This window comes from Xiphophorus couchianus, chromosome 3, assembly GCF_001444195.1.
Source record: "Xiphophorus couchianus chromosome 3, X_couchianus-1.0, whole genome shotgun sequence".
Classification (NCBI taxonomy): Eukaryota; Metazoa; Chordata; class Actinopteri; order Cyprinodontiformes; family Poeciliidae; genus Xiphophorus; species Xiphophorus couchianus.
Genome location: NC_040230.1, coordinates 7,448,416 through 7,467,360, shown reverse-complemented (window position 1 = coordinate 7,467,360; position 18,945 = coordinate 7,448,416). Strand labels below are relative to the sequence as shown.

At 35.5% G+C, this 18,945-nt stretch overlaps 1 protein-coding gene across 3 annotated transcripts in view; it reads left to right on the top strand.

Annotated features, from left to right (window-relative positions):
- Positions 1 to 18,190, top strand: part of bcam (basal cell adhesion molecule (Lutheran blood group)) — a 65,050-nt gene extending 46,860 nt beyond the window's left edge. The window contains exons 4-17 of one of the 3 annotated variants that reach the window (XM_028012437.1): positions 1,305 to 1,375; positions 1,920 to 2,016; positions 2,113 to 2,301; positions 3,241 to 3,362; positions 3,465 to 3,603; positions 4,102 to 4,217; positions 5,575 to 5,716; positions 6,516 to 6,640; positions 8,089 to 8,230; positions 9,420 to 9,434; positions 9,988 to 10,020; positions 12,865 to 13,003; positions 13,201 to 13,297; positions 15,032 to 18,190. In XM_028012437.1, the coding sequence (XP_027868238.1) occupies positions 1,305 to 1,375; positions 1,920 to 2,016; positions 2,113 to 2,301; positions 3,241 to 3,362; positions 3,465 to 3,603; positions 4,102 to 4,217; positions 5,575 to 5,716; positions 6,516 to 6,640; positions 8,089 to 8,230; positions 9,420 to 9,434; positions 9,988 to 10,020; positions 12,865 to 13,003; positions 13,201 to 13,297; positions 15,032 to 15,034 (1,430 nt within the window). In that variant the 3' untranslated portion in view covers positions 15,035 to 18,190. The remainder of the gene's footprint in view (positions 1 to 1,304; positions 1,376 to 1,919; positions 2,017 to 2,112; positions 2,302 to 3,240; positions 3,363 to 3,464; positions 3,604 to 4,101; positions 4,218 to 5,574; positions 5,717 to 6,515; positions 6,641 to 8,088; positions 8,231 to 9,419; positions 9,435 to 9,987; positions 10,021 to 12,864; positions 13,004 to 13,200; positions 13,298 to 15,031) is intronic. The other 2 variants (XM_028012438.1, XM_028012439.1) reach the window with 2 other exon arrangements.
- Positions 18,191 to 18,945: the final 755 nt, after the last annotated feature.

Here is an 18,945-nt window from a genome sequence, read left to right as displayed (position 1 = left end):
ATTGTTTATGCTCATAACCAGGATTTATGAGTGCCAATCTAATACCAATATCTGTAAAAGCCTCGGAGTAACCCTTTTATGCTTAAATGTGTAACTTTGTCTACTGCATAGCTACTAAATCTGAATACAGACAACAGAAAAGAAGCAGTAAGAGGAGCACAACAGAACTCAGAACATCAAGCTTTTGCTTAAAGATCTTTATTGTGGTGCAGTATATGTTGAATAAAATTGTCTCTAAAAGCCACTATATCCAACAAAATCACTCTGTAACAGCATAAAAACTTACAGCATAAAACAGCATAAAACTTTATTTGAATTTTAGAGAGTGAGAGAAGTCTCTACAGTTCTTGATTTCAAACAGACTTGAAGCACTTCCAATCAGACAATATTTTGTAAACAAGAGAATAGTGTGTTTCCCATTGTCTCAGGACAATGGGACAGTGGGAGGACAATGTTGCATTTCTGTACTCTACACATCTGGAGAAAACATCAACCGCTCCTGCACTGTCTCTGGCATTTTATGAAAAACTCTTTAAACCATTGGAATTACTTCAAAATCCTACTTTTTAAAGCATTTCAATACCGTAGTACTGGTTACCGACTTTTAACTTCATTTAATTTTCATTTATTTTATGTTGTTTTTCCCCTCCTCTGGCCAAGTTTTCATAAACTACAATTACCCAAATAGTTTTTTGCTGAAAACATTACTTTATATGTGGGAGGGAAGAGGAGATAAATCTAGTTGCACTGCTATTGTCCAGAATATAAACAGTTCTCAAGGGAATTTGGAACTGCGTTACAAAAGAGAAACAACTCTCAGTTTCCCATTCCCTTGGCCTGCCAGTACTTTTGGAGAGTCCTTGAGAGGGTAGAGGTCCTACACCATGGAGCTACGAAGGACAGAAACTCCATCTGGAGGGTTTAATTTGTTTATTTTCATGCACAGTCAACAACTGCAGGAAGAGATAAAATAACCTTGGACAAGTTAGCTTGGGAATAAAGCAGAGAAACAAATGGGAGTGCTCACACCTGTGGCTGAATGTGTGTGTTTGTGTTGAGTAGGAAGTGGGAAGTGGGAGTTTCTTCCTCGTATGACCCTTTTCTACGCAGATGAATCCAGTTAGCAAAGGAATACTATGAGCAAGGTTATTTACTACTAGATTTAATTAACAAGGTCAGCGGGTATGTGCTTTGAAATACAAATGTAGAAAGTCAGTGATTGTGAGCACTTGCATGTTGCATCTAAAAACCCCTTTCTATTGATGAAGGGTAATGATTAATAGTTGTTTTCTATTCCATCTCAGTTGCTCCCCAGAAACCAGAAATCAAAAAACCGTCTCAGGCCATCTCAGTGGGAGGACAGACCAGCTCAGAGGTTTGTATTTCATCTTGTGTATGTTTCATGTTTCCTTATTTTATTTCCTCTAAAGTTTATATATTTATATTTTATGTATGTATGAAACCCTAGTAAAATCCCTTATTTGGCCAATTAGGCTGATTCTGATTTTGATTTTTGTTGGATTCTAAAGTTTTATTTGTAGATGCACCTATTATTGGAAATGTTAAAACAAATTTGATCTATATGATTCCAGAAGCCCGAAAACAGTCAAACAGCTTCATGCAGTGCTGAAAATTTTTAACATTGCGCTGGATGGTGATTATTATAAATCTTAGGTATTACAAAACAATGTTGTTTTATAATTAAATATGGAATGGAATATAGACGACTTCAAAAAAAAAATCTTCATGTTTTGTTGTTGTTTTTTTATTTTCCTGGAGAGTAAACTCAGTTTTTTGTCTTTGTTTTGAGACAGTGGCCATTACTAGTGTTGATGTCACAAAATGGCTTAAGGACAACAAAAGCATTACTTTGACATGGCCATTAAAAGTTAATTTGTGTTTTCTCAAATTGGAATCAGGTTGGCACTTGCGTAGCAACCAATGGATTCCCCTCTCCAAGGACCATATGGTTCAAAGACAACCAGCCTCTTCCTGAGGTCAAAGACAGAAGGGAAAGTATGTGTCCTCTGGACGATGGAGCTTGATGCTGTCTTGCTAAAGACACTCAAAGGCATTTATGTCATGATTAATGGTTTTACTAATCTTTGCCAGAGACCTACATGGTTCTTTCTACGGTGAAGGAGACTTCGGGTCTTTACACCATAAAGAACTCACTGTACATGCAGCCCACGAAGGCCGACAAGGACTCTATATTTCATTGTACTGTGGAGTACAGCCTGGCAGGAGAGAAGAACAAGAACATCCAGAAGAAGTCTGAACCCATGAAAATTGAACTTCGCTGTGAGTGAAAATCTAGGAGCAGTTTTTTGAGTAAATATAGAAAGACTGGTCCTTAGGTGTTTTTATTGGGGGTTGTTTGATATATTTTTAATAGAAACAGAACACATTTTCAGCAAATTTAGACTTACTAGTTAACGTTACATGACTGCATTTGGACAGTCACAGGAATTGGAAACTTTGAACACTCATTCTGCCTCAGACAGAACATGTAAACAGCAGATAACAAAACAATTTCCAACAAAGATTATGTTGCTACCCAGCAATATATTGTAATTAGCTCATTGTTTTTAGCATGCCTGTTTTTCCGTGAGCTTCAGACAAAATAGCCAAAGCTCCAGTCAGAACGGAGAACAATACATTTGAAGTCTTGCCTCAGACTTTTAGATTTAGGTCTGTTTTTTCACCGAACTATTGTAAGATATAATAAAACTTTCTTCGAAACCATTCAATTATCGTACTGGCTGTACGATAACAGTCATTTGTTGCTGCTTTTAGGCAAATCTCCGCCCTAGTCTCAAGTCCTTTGCAATGTCTAATAGGTTGTCTTCCATCTTAGCCCTGGGCATAGGACATGAAAGGAGTGGACAAAAATTGTCATTTTAGTAAATTGTGTCACCTGCATAAGCAGCCATCAACTGGTTAATTTAGAGCATGCCATGCTTCCCTCTGCTGAGGAGGGATTATGACTATTCTGATTCCATTTGCATTGGTTTAATCACCATGGTATTTCTCTAATTGTCTGACCCCTAACCTGAGGGTTAAAAAGCACATAAAAGCCTGTCCAAATATTCGGTGCTGTTACAGACAATATTTATCTGATCTCCAATGGTTGTAGATTGTAATGTAATGTCATACTCATCATTTATGTAAAGCATAACTGTAACTTTAACCACTGATTGAACTTTCACCTGTTCCACATCTGCTCTTGTCATCATGCAGATCCTTTTGAAAAAATTATGTTTAATCTTTTCAAGCCTACTGTGGTCAAAGAGGGTGATAATGTCACCCTAAAATGTGAAACTGATGGAAACCCACAGCCTTCGTTTGACTTTACAAAAGATGTATGTAAACATATCAAGATTATCAATCTTTCACATAAAAAACTAACATCATATTTACCTGGCTTCATCACTCAGGTATTAAATCTGTGATTCAATTTACAGGGACGTAAACTTTCTGGTGTGGACGGTTCTCTGATACTGGAGAATGTCAAGCGTACGGATTCTGGAATATACGTGTGCTCTGCGTTCGACGCAGAAAATTATGATGAGAAGTCAAACAGCACGGTCCTTAATGTCAACTGTGAGTGAGACACACACGTACACAAATGCACATCAAAGTACAATACATAAAAAATTATTTCAACCTAACAGTGAATCATTCTTTTAAGATTTTTTTTTTCACATTTGAGTCATAAATCCTTAAATTAAAAAGTCTTGCATGAAATTAGCGATAATAAAATCCTTTCAGGGTTTCAGTGTCTGCTTCACTTCTTCACAGTTCATCTACTTTAATGCTATCTTCACCACAGTGTCTAATTTGATTTTATCACACACATTAAGTGTTGATAGCCTTGAAAAAATGTTAACTCTGGCTTCAGAATTGGATTAAATTAAGAGTAAGTTTAAAATTCAATACTCTGTTATGTACTGTAATTTCTGGAGTCTTATTACATGGATGTTAAATGGATGAGCAAGTTTTTTATTTAAAACTTTTTCCTTACCCCCTCTGTAACAAGCCTCGGGTTTCAAGGTGTCTCAATTCATGTTGCTAAGCGTCTGTTTGTTTTCTTTTCTTTAGACATTGACGAGATGAGCGTCACTCCCACTGGGAATCAGATCATCGATTTGGGAAAGCAGGTTAAGTGGCAGTGTAAGACCAAGGCGTCTAAAAATCACACTGTGCTGTGGAAAAAGGTACATTAAGACTTCTTTCTTATTGGTATAAGAATCCAGCTAGACTCTTTATGACTCTGATTTTTAATAGTCAAAATAGAAAGAGGATAGTGTAGAGCTGCTGTGGGTATTAGTCCTCAACACAGCCTTCAATAAATACTATTTGCTTCATGTTTTTTATCCCCTTTCACATTATTTTTCACAGATATAATAAACGTACACTGATAATACATTAAACAAGACAATAACTTTATCAAAGTTTTTTATTTTTTTTATTTTACCTTACTTATATTCTTTGAAACAGACAAAAAGTAAAAGCAAGAAAAACTAAAAATTAAAGCGAATTTTCATGCTAATTTACATGCAATTTTGCATTTTCATTATTCAAACAAAATTATTTAAACTTCAAAGTTATTTTGGTTACATGTAAAATAACATACAAGGTAGTAATTTATATCTGAGATCATACTTGAGTATTGGTCAGTACTTTAAAAACTGTTGTGACCAAAGATGATTTTTCTTTGTTTATACTAAAGCATGGAATGACATTCCACAACATATAAAGTCCATCTCAACACTGGCACTTTTTAAAACGACTCATGCACCTCGTTTGGTCCCCTCCATTGTTTGCGATCACCGTTATTTTGTAAATTGGTATCTCTGTGTGTCTATGTTATTGAGTTACGTTGCATATCTTTGTGTTTTCTGCGGAACAGTAACCTGCTCTGAAACAGTAATTATGCTGAGCCATTCATTTAATCTTTTCTTGCTTAAAAATCAAGTAAATAAATAAATAGGTATCTTTAGATTGTATGTCCTCAACTCAGTCATGTCACGTTTTTTTCGAATCATACTAATTTTGTTCAGTAATTATTTCCTGTGACTAACCTGTTAAATTAATATCTGCTCTTTCTTACACTATTTGAAGCATTTCTATGTGGTCTATTATAATAAAACCACATACTATCATACTTTAATGCTTTGCTATTTACCACAGCTTCTCCTCTTATGTGTGTGATGCTCCTGCAGCATTAGGCCTGTTGTTCTAGTCTTATTATCTGTTGTTGTGTCTCGTGGGTATGGTAGAAACTGTGTTGGGAATATGTTGTTCTGAGTTGGAAGGATTCCTATGAGAAGAAGGGGAGAAGAATTGCAAACGAAAGGTTTATCACCGAGGATGATCTGTTATCACTGCACTGTCAAACAGTGTGTGTGAAGATTGCTCCCCTGCTTTCCCAGCACACCACCAAGCCCTCCGTCTAGATATTCTCTGTGCTGTTCTGCTTTCAATTTTAAACAGAGGGAGCATAAAGAAAGTATGAAAGGGGTGATACTGTGAATCCAACCGGTTTTATTACAGTATTTCTCTCTTCCTCAGGACTCCATTGTGCTTTCTCAAGATGGCACTCTATCAATTGGAAATGTTGGCTATGAAGACGCTGGAGAGTACATGTGTGTTGGCGCTGTTCCAGAAGTCCCGGGACTGACAGCTCAGACCATTGTAAAGCTGACGGTGAAAGGTAACACACTCAGATAATTTCTAAATATTCATCCAAACCTTGCACATCCAATCTGAGAAAAAGTAAGAGAAAAAATAAACTTTTATTCACTCTGTCTTTTAAAAAGTTTTGAGAGAAGTTGATGGACACGTACAGTACTTCTATATTTATCTATCTACTTATCTATATAGATAAACAAACCAGAGAGAGAAAAGGATGATCCTGTTGACCAAATGCAGAGTTGGACCAGCAATTTCAGAGTTTTATTTCTTTATGTCAGCTCTTTCTTCATCACATCAGAATACAGCAATACTCACATTGTGACACATTATACCTCATATCTCTCTGTCCATGTGCCACACATTCCTACTATCACTTTTTAACAAAACACTAAGATACTTAAACTCTTCAGCTTGAGGCTCACCGTAAATGTGCATTCTTTCTTTGTTCTTGCACATAGAAGCCAAAAAATACATTGGAGTTTGTGGTTTATAATGATGGTGTCAATAAAATATGTTTTTATCACATTTGGTGTTCAACAGATCTAAAAAAAAAAACTACACAGTCATTTCATCAAGTTTAAATATCCGAAGTATACCGTATTGTTAGAGAACAGTAGTGAACAGTAGAACAATGCTAATGTTTTAGCACTGTTTTAGTTAAAGGAAGCATGTTGTATGTTTGATGGAAGCACTGTAGAGGAAACGTTGCTAACTTCCTGTCATTCGTTAAATCACAAAATTCAACAGTGTGTTCTTGGTTTGAAACATTTCTTTATTGTTTGCATTGTTTAATCACAACTTTCTCTCACCCTCCCCAGGAAAACCAAAGATTGGGACCCCTGTTGTTGGGGAGGTGGCAAAAGAAGGAGATGAAGTGACCCTGAAGTGTTCGGCCAATGGTTTTCCCAAACCTCAGTTTACATGGTCAGCCTCAGGAAAGGAGGTAACCACTTCAAAAAAGACAGAATCAAAATTAATCAGCTCTTTATCCTTTGTATCTACATTCTGTTGTATCACTTACAAATCTGAAAACACAGCAGGTTTCCTGAAAGAGATATGTTTCTTTCCATTTGTGTCAGAATGGAATTTTAAATTTTTTCATAACATTATCACATTTTTATGCTTGATTCTTCTAAAAAAGCTCAGACAACAAAGAACTCAGTGAATATTCCCCAAGAAGCAGCAAAAAGATTCGGACAGTTAGTTTGGCTTTACTAAGTATTATAAGATTAAATTTTAATGAACATTCTGAAAAACTGAATAATTTCAGATGAAAATAATGATGCATGTTAGATTAGGAGAACCTTTAACTTGCTCGAGTGATCATTTGTAAGAGCATAAGGAAAATGAAGAAATCACACTCTGGCATTAACTACAAAACATAACAAGTAGGACGTAGTTCATTGACTTGACTTAACTTTACATCAAATCTTGGTCAGAAGTTCTTAAATGTATTATAACAAGTACCACCTACGTTTAATCCACTGATATCCACAGGAGTGGTGTCCTGCATGTATTTGAATGTTTCCCTGGCTCAGCAAACTTAATTCAAACTTTATCTGACCAGGTGACCTAGAGAACTAGTTCTTTTAACATCAACCTAAGAGGCAGCAGTAACAAAATTTGTTTTGCCAATGATTGTCTTGTAAATAAACTGGTACCAATGGAGTAACCAGCAAAACTGGACAGTTGACAAGAAGGTAGAGTTTAAAGAGCTGAAAGCTGAACGAGGCACATGGGATAAAACAAAAACAGTCCATTAACTAGAGAAGATCTCCAGTTAATGGACACATTCCTGTAAATAATATCACCATAAGCTTCAATAGGATTCATTTATTAATTCCTTAAGATGTAGCCTATGTAAAACACACACACACACACACACACACACATATATATATATATATATATATAAATTGCACATTTTTCCACTGACATATTAATCACACACACTGATGTATTAAGAGCCATGTAATAATTATTTAGTGACTGTGTTTGAAAATAAAAATAAAATGCAGAAAAACATATTAGTAGCTTTTACCATTAATACTGTCACTATTTCTATCACTGAATAAATTATTACATGTTTTTTGACCTGGAAATGGAACAAGGTTAAGTTTTATTTCATATCATTCCCAGATCCAGGTTTCAACAGCAGCATAAGTAGCCATTAGCTCTTGTTTCTGGTTGTCTGTGTCAATTACGTCCCAGTTATTATTTAGCTTGCAAATCATTAATACCAAAATTTCCTCTGAGTACATTTAAAACCAGCCCAATTACCAACAGTGGGATCATAGTTTGGGAACCTTGGGGCTTGGTAAAACAATTCACTTAAATTTTAATAGTACATTTCCTCTCACTGCTTTCTTTCTTCCATTTTTTTTTTACCAGTCCATCTCAGTGGAAGAGAACATGGTGGTAAGCTCTCTGACCCTAAAAACCACACCTGAGATCATGAAGAGCGGTGTGAAGTGCGAGGTCTCCAACGAGTTTGGAAAAGATAGCAAGGACTTCTCTGTAGCTGTCAAACAAGGTCAGTGTGAAGATTGTCTTTCCCTCTTTCAACACAATTTATTTTATTAAAAAAAACCTACCAAGATATCTTACATTTACCATACATTCACTGCAGTTTCAGAGAACAGAGTGTGCATTTTCAGTAGATTACTTTTACAGTACCACAAATTCATTGTGGCCTGTACTGTGAATAGAAAAATAACAGGAAATTCTAAGCACCTCTAAAAATGACTGACACACTTCATTAGGGTCAGACTCTCTTGTGTTATCTAGGGTTGCCACATTCCATGTAGAAAAGTAAAGAAGGGGTAACACTTTATTTGATGGGTTGTGAATAAGACTGTCTTTACTTTAAAAATTATGTGGCTTTATGTTATTAAAGCTAAAGTTTAATCAGTAATACTTTTAAAACTAATTTATGTCAGATCGTGATTTCTTGGTAATGTCAAGTTGTCATAACAAAGACATTTGGAATAATGTCAACTTTGTATTAAAAGTGTCATGTTTTACCGAATGGCACTTTATGAAAACTTTATGAAAACACATGACTGTGTTAACATGACAGGTGTTAGGTCATGTTTATGACGGTGGCATGACAGTCTTATTCATGTTACCAAAGAAGGTCTCCTGGGTCTGGACCTATTGTTACTTCAAAGGAGAAATGACAGTCACATTGTATCAAGTGTTTTCCAATGCTGGCTTAACATGACTGACATCTTGGTCTCAATAGAGTATTACAATTCAGACATAAGGTTGGTTTGAATAGCTTTTATTCTTTAATAAAATAAATCATCATTTAAAAAACTTAATTTTTCCATGTTGACTCAATTTACTCAAGTTGTTATTCAAATTAAAACATAAGTATAAAAAACAGAATATTTACTACTACTGAGTTAAAATTGATGTAAATGTTGCAACTAAACTATATTTTCTTGGTGTTTGTATTGCTTCTTTTCATGTGAGAGTGTGTGTAACTTGTGCAAACGGTAACAGATTCTGTATTAATCCATAACCTATGCCAGAGTGGTTTCGCAGCTTAGCTTCTTTCCTCCACTACATCACTTCTGACATTTGTGTATCTATAATCCAGCAAGGTATCACAAACTTGGGAGTTGATTTACCGACAGTTGCCACCACCTAATTGTAGCCGGCCATGTTGCAGCAACATAACTCCGAATCTTTCTTCTGTTTCTTGTTCTCTCTTGCAGCAAACTCAGCTGAAGGTAGAGCCTTCTCCCTCCTTCTCCTCCTCTCCTCACTTCTTCTCTCAGGACTCTTTGTTGTACAGGCCCTGTAATCTAGAAACCTCCCATCCATCCATCTCCTCTTGCCCCAGCCCCTCCATCTTTCACAAACACACACATGCACATTCAGAATACTCATCTTCCTCTGTCGTACTGTATTCTTGTATATTTGCCCTCTTGCTACCGAACACTGTGGATATTGTATATTGTTCTTCTTCTTCTCGTCACCTTTGTATGATGTCTGTCCAATATTTCCTGGATGCAACTAAGTTTTTGTGGCCCTTTGGGGACAATAAAGAATTATATTCTATTCTATTCCTTCCATTCCTCTCTTTGTTTCCTGACTGTGTCTTTTTGGTCACCCCTTTTTTCCAACTGCACTTCTATTTTCTGCTTTTCTCCTTTTCCTAGTGCTGTATGTAGATAGAGTAGCTTTGGCTTTTTTGTGCGAATGCTATCAGTGGTGTGTGTGTGTCATTTTTGGTTGTTGCTTTGCTATGCAATGGGACTGAAAACTCTCTTTCTTTCAAAGTGCTGCTCTCTGGAAACCCTGTGCTTACGTCAGGTCTGTATGGCTAACCCTACTGACATGTTGTGTCAATGGTGTTTGTCTAGAGCTGCAAGTTACTGTGTGTGTATTGATGTCTGTTTACACACACAGGTTAATGTATTTATGTTTAGAGCAGTTGATGTTTTTGTGTATTTGTAGCCTATTTGTTTTACTATAGTTGCGAGGACAAAAGAAATGGGACATTATAAGAAGGAAAAATAGCTTTTTGTTTGTACAATGCGCAGCCTAAAGTTTTCTTAAACTGACTAATGGTCATTTAGCTTTACTATTTCGTCAAATAATTATTTCATCTAAAATTTCCTTACTGCAAATACAGAAAAGTTTTAAATTATTATTTTAAACTTTTTTCAATATTTCATGTCTTTTAACAACATACTGTATTAGTATTATAATATAAATAATAATACTAATTATTATTATTATTATTATTATTATAATACTTATAATTACTAGTATTTATTTAACCTTTATAAAGGTTAAATAAAGATGATTTGCCGTGTGATTATGCTGCTGCATTGGAAGCATGGAGTTACACATTTACATCTCCATTTTATTGTCAGACACTAAAATAAAATGTTTTAGACTATATTATTTTTAACACAAAACATAAACATGAGGGTTTTCTTGCCTTATTTCACAGTAAATCAATCTTGATTTTGGAAAATTTTGTTTTCCAACTTTTGAGATTTTTTTTTTTTTTGCAAAACATTTGTCATCTTACTTTCTAGGATAAATAACCAAAAGAAGTTCTAACCTTCACTTGAAAAAATATATTTTTAAAATAAAAAATATACCTTAAAGTACATTTCCACTGCTGAAGCCTTTTCAAGGAATCTGCATTTTCCTTTGTTGTTTTTTAAACCATCATTTACACTTAGCCAGGACTAAATCTGTTTCAAGGAGTAGAAATTTATTTCAAAAAACGTTTCCAGAAGATAGTTGGTACTTTAAGGATGGAATCTTAAGAATAGATGAGGTTTTGATATGAGAGATTCCTCAAACTTTCTTGCTGGTTAAATTTCCTAGCATCCTGGGAGACGATGTTTCAGTCCTCTACCGGTTAGATTCCTTCAAAAATCACAACCTCCAGGACTGCTCTGTTTGTATCATTATTGATTCTTATAGATGTGATACATATGCCTTAATTAAGTGTTTACGATTGCTACAAACTTTTTCTGAGTACTGAAATAGAAGTGTAGAAAGTATTTGCTATGAAATATTCAATTTATGACTCTGTTATGTACGGTTATAATGCCAGTTTATAGAGCTCATCTTGCTTCAAAATGAGTAAATTCCTCAAAATTTGTTAAATGTGTGCCTTTTCTAAAAAAACATTTAGAAATTCTTCATAAGCATTAACGTGTAATCGCAATGAAAGAGAAATCTTTTGCCAAAAATCACAGCTTTTTTGGGATCAGAAATTCCTTAACCTTCCTTCATACATTATGTGACATGACTCAGGCAGTTAACTTAAAATTCGTTACAGTTAATCATTTAAGGTTTGGAGTGACTTCACCTAGCTAGTAAGCCATGACTATTGCGGAAAAGGTCTAGTTTTATTGCTGTATTAATTTGACTTCACTGTTTTCAATTACATTCTGGCTGTAGTGTCGTGGTTGGTGGACAGCATTTACCTAAATAGCCTGGTTTTGGATCCCACAGTGGAAATGGTTTATTGCAAGAGTAAAATGAAAGATGCTGGGAAATTATGTTCCCTTAATGAAATGTTTCAGGTTGGCAAGTTGAAATACAGTCTACAATCCAAATTCTTTTTTTTTTTGATTATTGCTTTTAATTAAATCTTTTTATAGAAATAAGTCCCTAAATTGACAGATGTCTTGTAGCTGTATTAATTGCCTTTTTTTGTATATTAAAAGTAACTTAATTAGTTAAGAATTTACAACAGATTTGATCCATTTCACAATGATCCACAATGCCACAAACTTGTTTCTGTTTTGGTGATAAGGGAAAATTGTAAAAAACTTTCTGAAGGTAGGACTGACTTTAAGAAAGCCCTCAGTACCTAATAAAGGGTCTCATAATGTTTCACAACCAGAAGCAAAAATTTAGCTGGAGTCTTGTGTTTAATGTGTGGTTGCCAGGCAAACAGATGAGATGCCAGAATGTCAGCACTGCAAGCCAAGAAACGGTCCATCATCAAACCTCCTATAAAACTGCTCCATAAAGGAAAGCATGTTTCTTCATTTACCAGGAGAAAAATTTAAAAGTAGTTATAATAGCCATGAAATCCCATTTTTGATTTTGCCCTGATGGGGCAAAGTCAGTTTAAAAACACTTCTGTCATGCCATGTCATGTCTTGTCCTCAAAATTATAGTAATACAAGTGTGAACCGATGGGTGAGTATGTTCAGTGTTGTTTTCTGGCTCTGGTCAGTTGTGTGTTTTCTCCTTGAGGAACCTGGCCCTGTGTTTGGGTCCCATCACATTTCAGTCATTGCATTCAGAAGTTAGTCTAACTCCACATCCAATCCCCACTCCCTTATTATCTCCTCCCTCCCACCCATCCACCTATTAACTCTCTTCACCTGGATCCCATCAATCCCCATCCTTTCCCTTTTTAACTCTTCCCAAATCAAATCAACCCCCCTCCACCAATCCTTCCTTATCCCCCCCATCAACTCACAAATCAAACACCCCCCACACTTCTTTGCTCCCCCTTCAAATCAAAAACTCCCCCCTTTTCCATCCCCGCTCCCCCACCTCTTCACTTTGATCATCCCTCCCTTTTCCCCCGCTCCCTTAAATCTGCTCCCCAATGTCCCACCAACCCCACCATCCTCCTTCCCTTCCATCATTCCCTCTATTGTGGCGCTGTAGCTGAGAAGCAGCAGGAAGGCTCCAGCGCTGTGGTGGTTGCCGTGGTGGTCTGCGTTCTTCTTCTTCTGCTGCTGGTAGCTTTCTTCTACTGCCTGAGCAAGAAGACCACGATTTGCGGCAAGAAGGATAAGAAGGAAGCGTGAGTAGATGACATAAAGAGACCAATGGCATAAACTCTGACAGTCATGCTTTGTCTGCCTTTTGAGCAAAAATAAACAGCACAGTCTTCTGTGATTGGTTAGATTAACAAGTAAACCACTTACATCAAATATGTCATTTCTGTAATCGTTGACTTGTACTCAGTGACTTTCCTTCTGTTTTGTGTTTTCTTTTCAGGGCTACTGCACAGGTGAACAACATTGTGGTGGAGATGAAGACGGACAAGGCCAATGAGGAGGCTGGACTCCTCAACAAAAAGATCAACACAGAACAGGTTAGAACAGGCTGAAGCTACAGTTCTCTACCCGCACTGGTCTGTTGTGCAGGGCCAGCTACCTACAGTGGTAAAAAGATTAGAAATAAGGAATAAGATCTCTTCTTGGAAGTTATTGTCATCTTCCACAATAACTTGTCAAAAAATTTGGAAGAGGATTAGGGCCACTGAAAAACATATAATTCTGACTTTAATCTCAGAAATCTGAGATAAGAATTAGGAAAAAAAAGTTAGAATTTTTTTCAGCGACCCAATCTGTTCAGCTGGTCCAGAGTCCTGGGTTGGTAAATTGCGAGACTGAGTGAAAAAGCAAAGGTGCTCAAAACATGTTGGATTTTTTTTATCCTTGATGTAAAGAAACTCAGTATTTTTTCAGTTTTCTGGAAGTTTGTTACAAATTAGTGGAGCACAGAAGCTGAATGTTGGTTTTGATTCTGGGGATGCAGAGTAAACTTGAACCAGAAGACCCGAGTGGTCTGAATGGTTCATCCAACAACAACAGCTCTTTAAAGTATTTTGGTGCTAAGCCATTCAGTGATTTAGAAACTAACAAAAGTATTTTAAGGTCTATTCTCTAAGGGAATAGCCAGGGTAAGGGGTTTGTTTCATTATTAATGGGGCAGTGACTTTGCATTAAGTTCTTGAATAATAACAAATTATGAAGATTGTCTCCAAATTCATCAACTTTACAACAGCTAGATGAATGAAACTTGGCATAACTTGGTGTTCAATCAGGACAAACACAAATCAGACTCAAAACTCAATTAAAAGACCAAAACTATTATAGCATTAAAGCTGAGGTGATTGTGTAAACTGAATGGAAGTGTATGTATTTTCAGGGCTAATACATTACAAGTTCATTTGTAAATCTGTATCTTATAGCCTTTGACAAATATTTGTTATTTATTATTCATGTTGAATTGAACATCTACGGAATCCCTAAAGGGACATTGAAGGAAAAAAATGAAAAAAACAAAAAAAACTTTCTCATGTACATAAGAGCGTTTTTTTTGTTTGTTTGTTTGTTTGTTTATTTGTTTGTTTTTTTCCTTTAATGTCCCTTCGTGGGCTCCATAGACATGAAAAGAAAGAGCTGATTTAAAAAAAAACACTAATAATAAATATCAGAGTATATTTTAAAGAAAAATATTTTTTTCATTTAGTCTGTTAGGTCTAAATTACCTAAACACAGACACAAAGAAGAGACAAGAGTCAGAACTAGGTTTTACCTGCAGGGAGAGCACAGTTGAAACCCAGTTACAGATTTCTACCTATGCTCTGAAGCTTCAACTGAGTCTTGCCCTGCTTTTATTAGAATTAGGAACTCCCTAGTTACATGACAGCGTGCAGCTCTGAAGGGAGGGGGAAAAGAAAACAGCTGCACACTCACATGAACATAACTCATTTATACAAACAAGGTAAGACTATAGATTTGCAGTTCCCCTGGACAATTGGCGCTGGAGTGTCTCGTTCATGGTATCCTCCTTTTTCACTCCTCAGCAGGCCGCTTCCAGAGTTTCTGCAAACACTTTAAAACACTCAACTCACTTCAAAACACTCAAAACACGTCATTAAAATGTAAATGCAAAGGTAAATAAAATGGATGATAATATAAAATAAAGGTAAAGCAAATAAATGATAATAAAATATAAAATACTTCCAACAGGTAGTTGTCAGACATATTTCCAATAATTTGAAGTGTTTTACTTGTATTTTTTATTTATTTTTTTTCAGTAATCAACCCAGATGATTAAATAACTCTGAAGGACGAAGGACAGAAGATGACAGTTTTGAGGACAGCAGGACTTTTTTGGTTTCTGATTCATGATTGTGAAGGAGATAACCTGGGTGGTGCTGGGGACGGATGCATGTTCATAGCTTCAAGGATTACCATGGGCTCTAGCCCAGGTTGTTTGTTTTCCAACCTGGGCTAGAGCAGCTGGGTGGGGAGTTTTAATTTTCTTGCTCAATAAAATTGTTAAAAACTCCATCTAACTCACAGCATCAAAACAATTCACACAAAAATAAAATGCTTCACTGGATAACATGATTTTTTTTTTTTTTTTGGCAATCAAACCATTTCATTAACCCATTGTGACTTGTTCTGGTTTGTGTCTTAATTCAATGATTAAGCAGTAAGCTTTTCTGTTTTGTAATTTGTGTTTAATTTGTTTCCTGTCTGCTGGGGATATTGGGAAAAACTATAATCTATTATCTAACTCACTTCTGTAGAGAATTTCCTCTCACACAAGGTTATCCTTCAAGCAAACCGTTTGTTAAATCTTTGCTTCAGAGTCTGTATTTGATTTGCTGGTGTTTTACATTATTGTTGCCAGCTGCTTATGTTTTGCATAAATTTCTTTTCAAAATCCATAATTTTAATAGAGTCAGGTACGTAATCAGTCTCTTTAGAATCCCATATGGTTTCAAATTCAGTTTGAAAAACACCAAACAAGCCAGCATTTTGGTTGTAAATTGTTTTTAATGTTTTCATTTATGTATATGATGTCAGTTTCTGGGATTTTTGTTGTTTTTTTTTTTGTTTGTTTTGCTATTATCCTTCAATGCAAGTTGAGAGACAGTTTTGAATTGTTAGAGAACATGGTGAAATTGGTTCCTACTCTTGTGTTTGATGTATCTTGAAATCTCGGAAGGACTTCAGTCTCAAATTAAATTACTTCTGGTAGCAAGTCGGGAAAAACTGTGGAATTAGCTTGGAACTAGCATTAGATACCAGCTATTAAAAGTGTTGTTTTTTTTTCCTCTATTTTTATGCATGAAAACAGAAATCTGCTCCCAAATAGTGGTTCAAGTTACAAGCTATCAAAATTGAAAGTAAACAGTTATTCCCACAGTTTCAGCTCTGTTTCATTTATGAAGGTGAGCTCAAGCTGGCTTGGGATCTCTGACTTGAAATTGAAGTGAAATTTCCAAATTTAATGAACATTCAATTGCATTTTTCAGATGGGGAACTACAAATTATGACATTAGAACAAACTGCTGGGCTTCATTTGTTACAATTAGAGTATTTTTGGATGTCGACCTCACATTTTCATGATCTCCATTTTAAACTATAAAAGTAGGGATCTTTGGCAAAAGTCTAAAACTAGCTTTTTATTCTATTACAGAAAAATGGGATTTTCAGGACGTGCAGCGGTCTAGTCAAAACTTCACCTGTTAGAAGTAAAACTAGTTTGGAGCATGTAGGGAAGAGAGAAAATAAGATTTGGGGTTGTTTCTGGAATATATGAGTTGTGTCTTTATTTTTTCATTTTTTACCAGTTTAAATGTGGCGACAGACACATCATATTGTCAGTATTCAGGTACGTAATTGAGACATGTTTCTTTCACTGTCAGCAGGCCAAAAAAGGTTGGGTAGCAGGTTGAATCCATATTTTTTTACTTCGTTATACACTGGAACCAATGACCTTAATAGATTTCCTAAGAAAAGGTCACCTCAAACCACTATCTGTGGCCAGAAACCTTTTATTGTTTTTTTCAATGTCAGTTGTTTTTATTCAGCAGAAATGAGACTTTGATCGCTGTCCTTACTTTCTTCTTCTTTTTTTGCCATGCTTTATATAATATTGTTGTGGTATATAATTTGTTGGTTTTTTTAGAGAGGGGATTCTTAATTTTGGAACTACTGAGTTTTATTGTTTCCACACTTTTTCACTTGCTGAGAAAAGATAGAATCGTTTGGGACATTTTGCATTACTTTTGATTTTATTTTGTCAAATGAGATATTCTCAGCGCTTTACTTCTTTCTCTTTTTATTGTATGCTGTATATTTTGTGGTACTGTACACTGTTTGTGATTACTGTGGTGTGTTGATGTTGATGTATCATGTTTTTACTTTTTTTCCAGCTGTTTAGAATTTATAATGAAACAAAAAAAAAACTCAAGAAAGCCAATCACACCCCAATACTCTGTGGTTTTATTTCCCTGTTCAATACTCTGAGTTGATTGTGGTTTTATAACTATAGAGATATTTCCATACAAATTCAGTAACTATGCAGTAAAACCCACATAACATCCTTATACCTGAAGTACAGATGCATCTTAATAGATTAAGACCATGTGTAGACCAATCACTTACAAAGTATCTTACAGATACATGGTTATTCATATTAATTTTGGGTATTACTATATTAATTTTAACATTTTGTCTACTTTAAATGAACCAGAGTTTGTTTCCACTGTTGGGTCAGACCTTTTGTGCAGGTGTGAATAGATCCACGTAAAGTAAATCTTTACGTGGATCAAACAACCAGACCACCGGCCACCACTCTGGTGCCTCTGGTGTGAATACAGACCGGCCCTGATACAAACCAACTACTGGAAATATACATCTTTTTGAACTTCATGAGCCACTGTCGGTGGGCATCATGGTAAAAATCAGCCTTTCACTGTTGCTAACACTACTACTCAATGTATTGATTGTACTGAAATCGTACCTGATTCACAGTTTTCTGCTTATCGACGCTGCTGTCACCATGTTGTAGATCAGAACATGCAGAGCATCCGATCTCATTCAGCATGTGTCACACATTTGCAGACACTGTTTCAAAATTAGGAAAATCACATCTCAAAATCTGTGTTGTATGAGCTGCTCGTGACATTCAAAATGATATTTAAGTTGTAATTAGAACACAAATGTGCATGACAGAATGCAGCGCGCAAGATTTACAAGGTTTCATTTTTCCGTGTCTGTGCTTTCTCCTGCCCACGTAATTTCAAGTCAATGGGAGCAACGATGGTTATCTGTTTCGTTTACAAATTATAGTCTGCTTGCAAAAAAGTACAATGTGGGAGCAAACTGCAACAAAAAAGAAAGCTTGCCAAACGTATTCCTTCCTTACAACTTCCCATTAAAATGTACAATAAAATACATCACCTTGTGAACAAACCGTTTTGTTAGCACTAATACATGCACATAATTTACATTAATTGCATTTACAGTAATTGAATGGGCCTTAAAAATCCTTTTTATTTCTATTACATCATCTTCCAATTTTCTGATAATTTGAGTGAATATTAGCTGCAAACCACAATAATTTTGTGGACGTATATCCCTCTACATCTATGAGTTTCAGGTTTTTTTAATTGAACTACAAAAAAACATTATTCAATAATATTCTTGCATAACATTCATCATTCCAGAAGGTCTGTCCTGCCATCACCCACCACGATCTTCAATAACTCTTCAAAGAGTCTAAATTAATGAGCTCCAACAAAATTTAATTTCCCTTTAGGATTAATAAAGTAGTTTTGAATTGATTTGAATTTGAATATTAAAATGCACCTGTATACACCCTACATTCATATGCCACCCATCAAATCCCTCTTGATGTAATTCAGTTTGTTTTTTCATTTGCTTTTTTGAAAAAATATATCTAACTGTATTTCCATCATCCACCACATTTTAATATCTTTGATTTAACGATGTTATGCAAATCTTTATGTTCATCGACTGATGTCATGATTTATTCTGACAGAATGGAAAAATGGAGGAACGCGTTTTGCATCCGTGATGCGTTTATGGGTTTTCTCGCTGCTAAATTTTATGATGCTGGTTACTTTCATCACATCATTGTTTCCTGAAATTAATTCCATAAATCATGAGCAAATTGCTCAGTTGCTTTGTG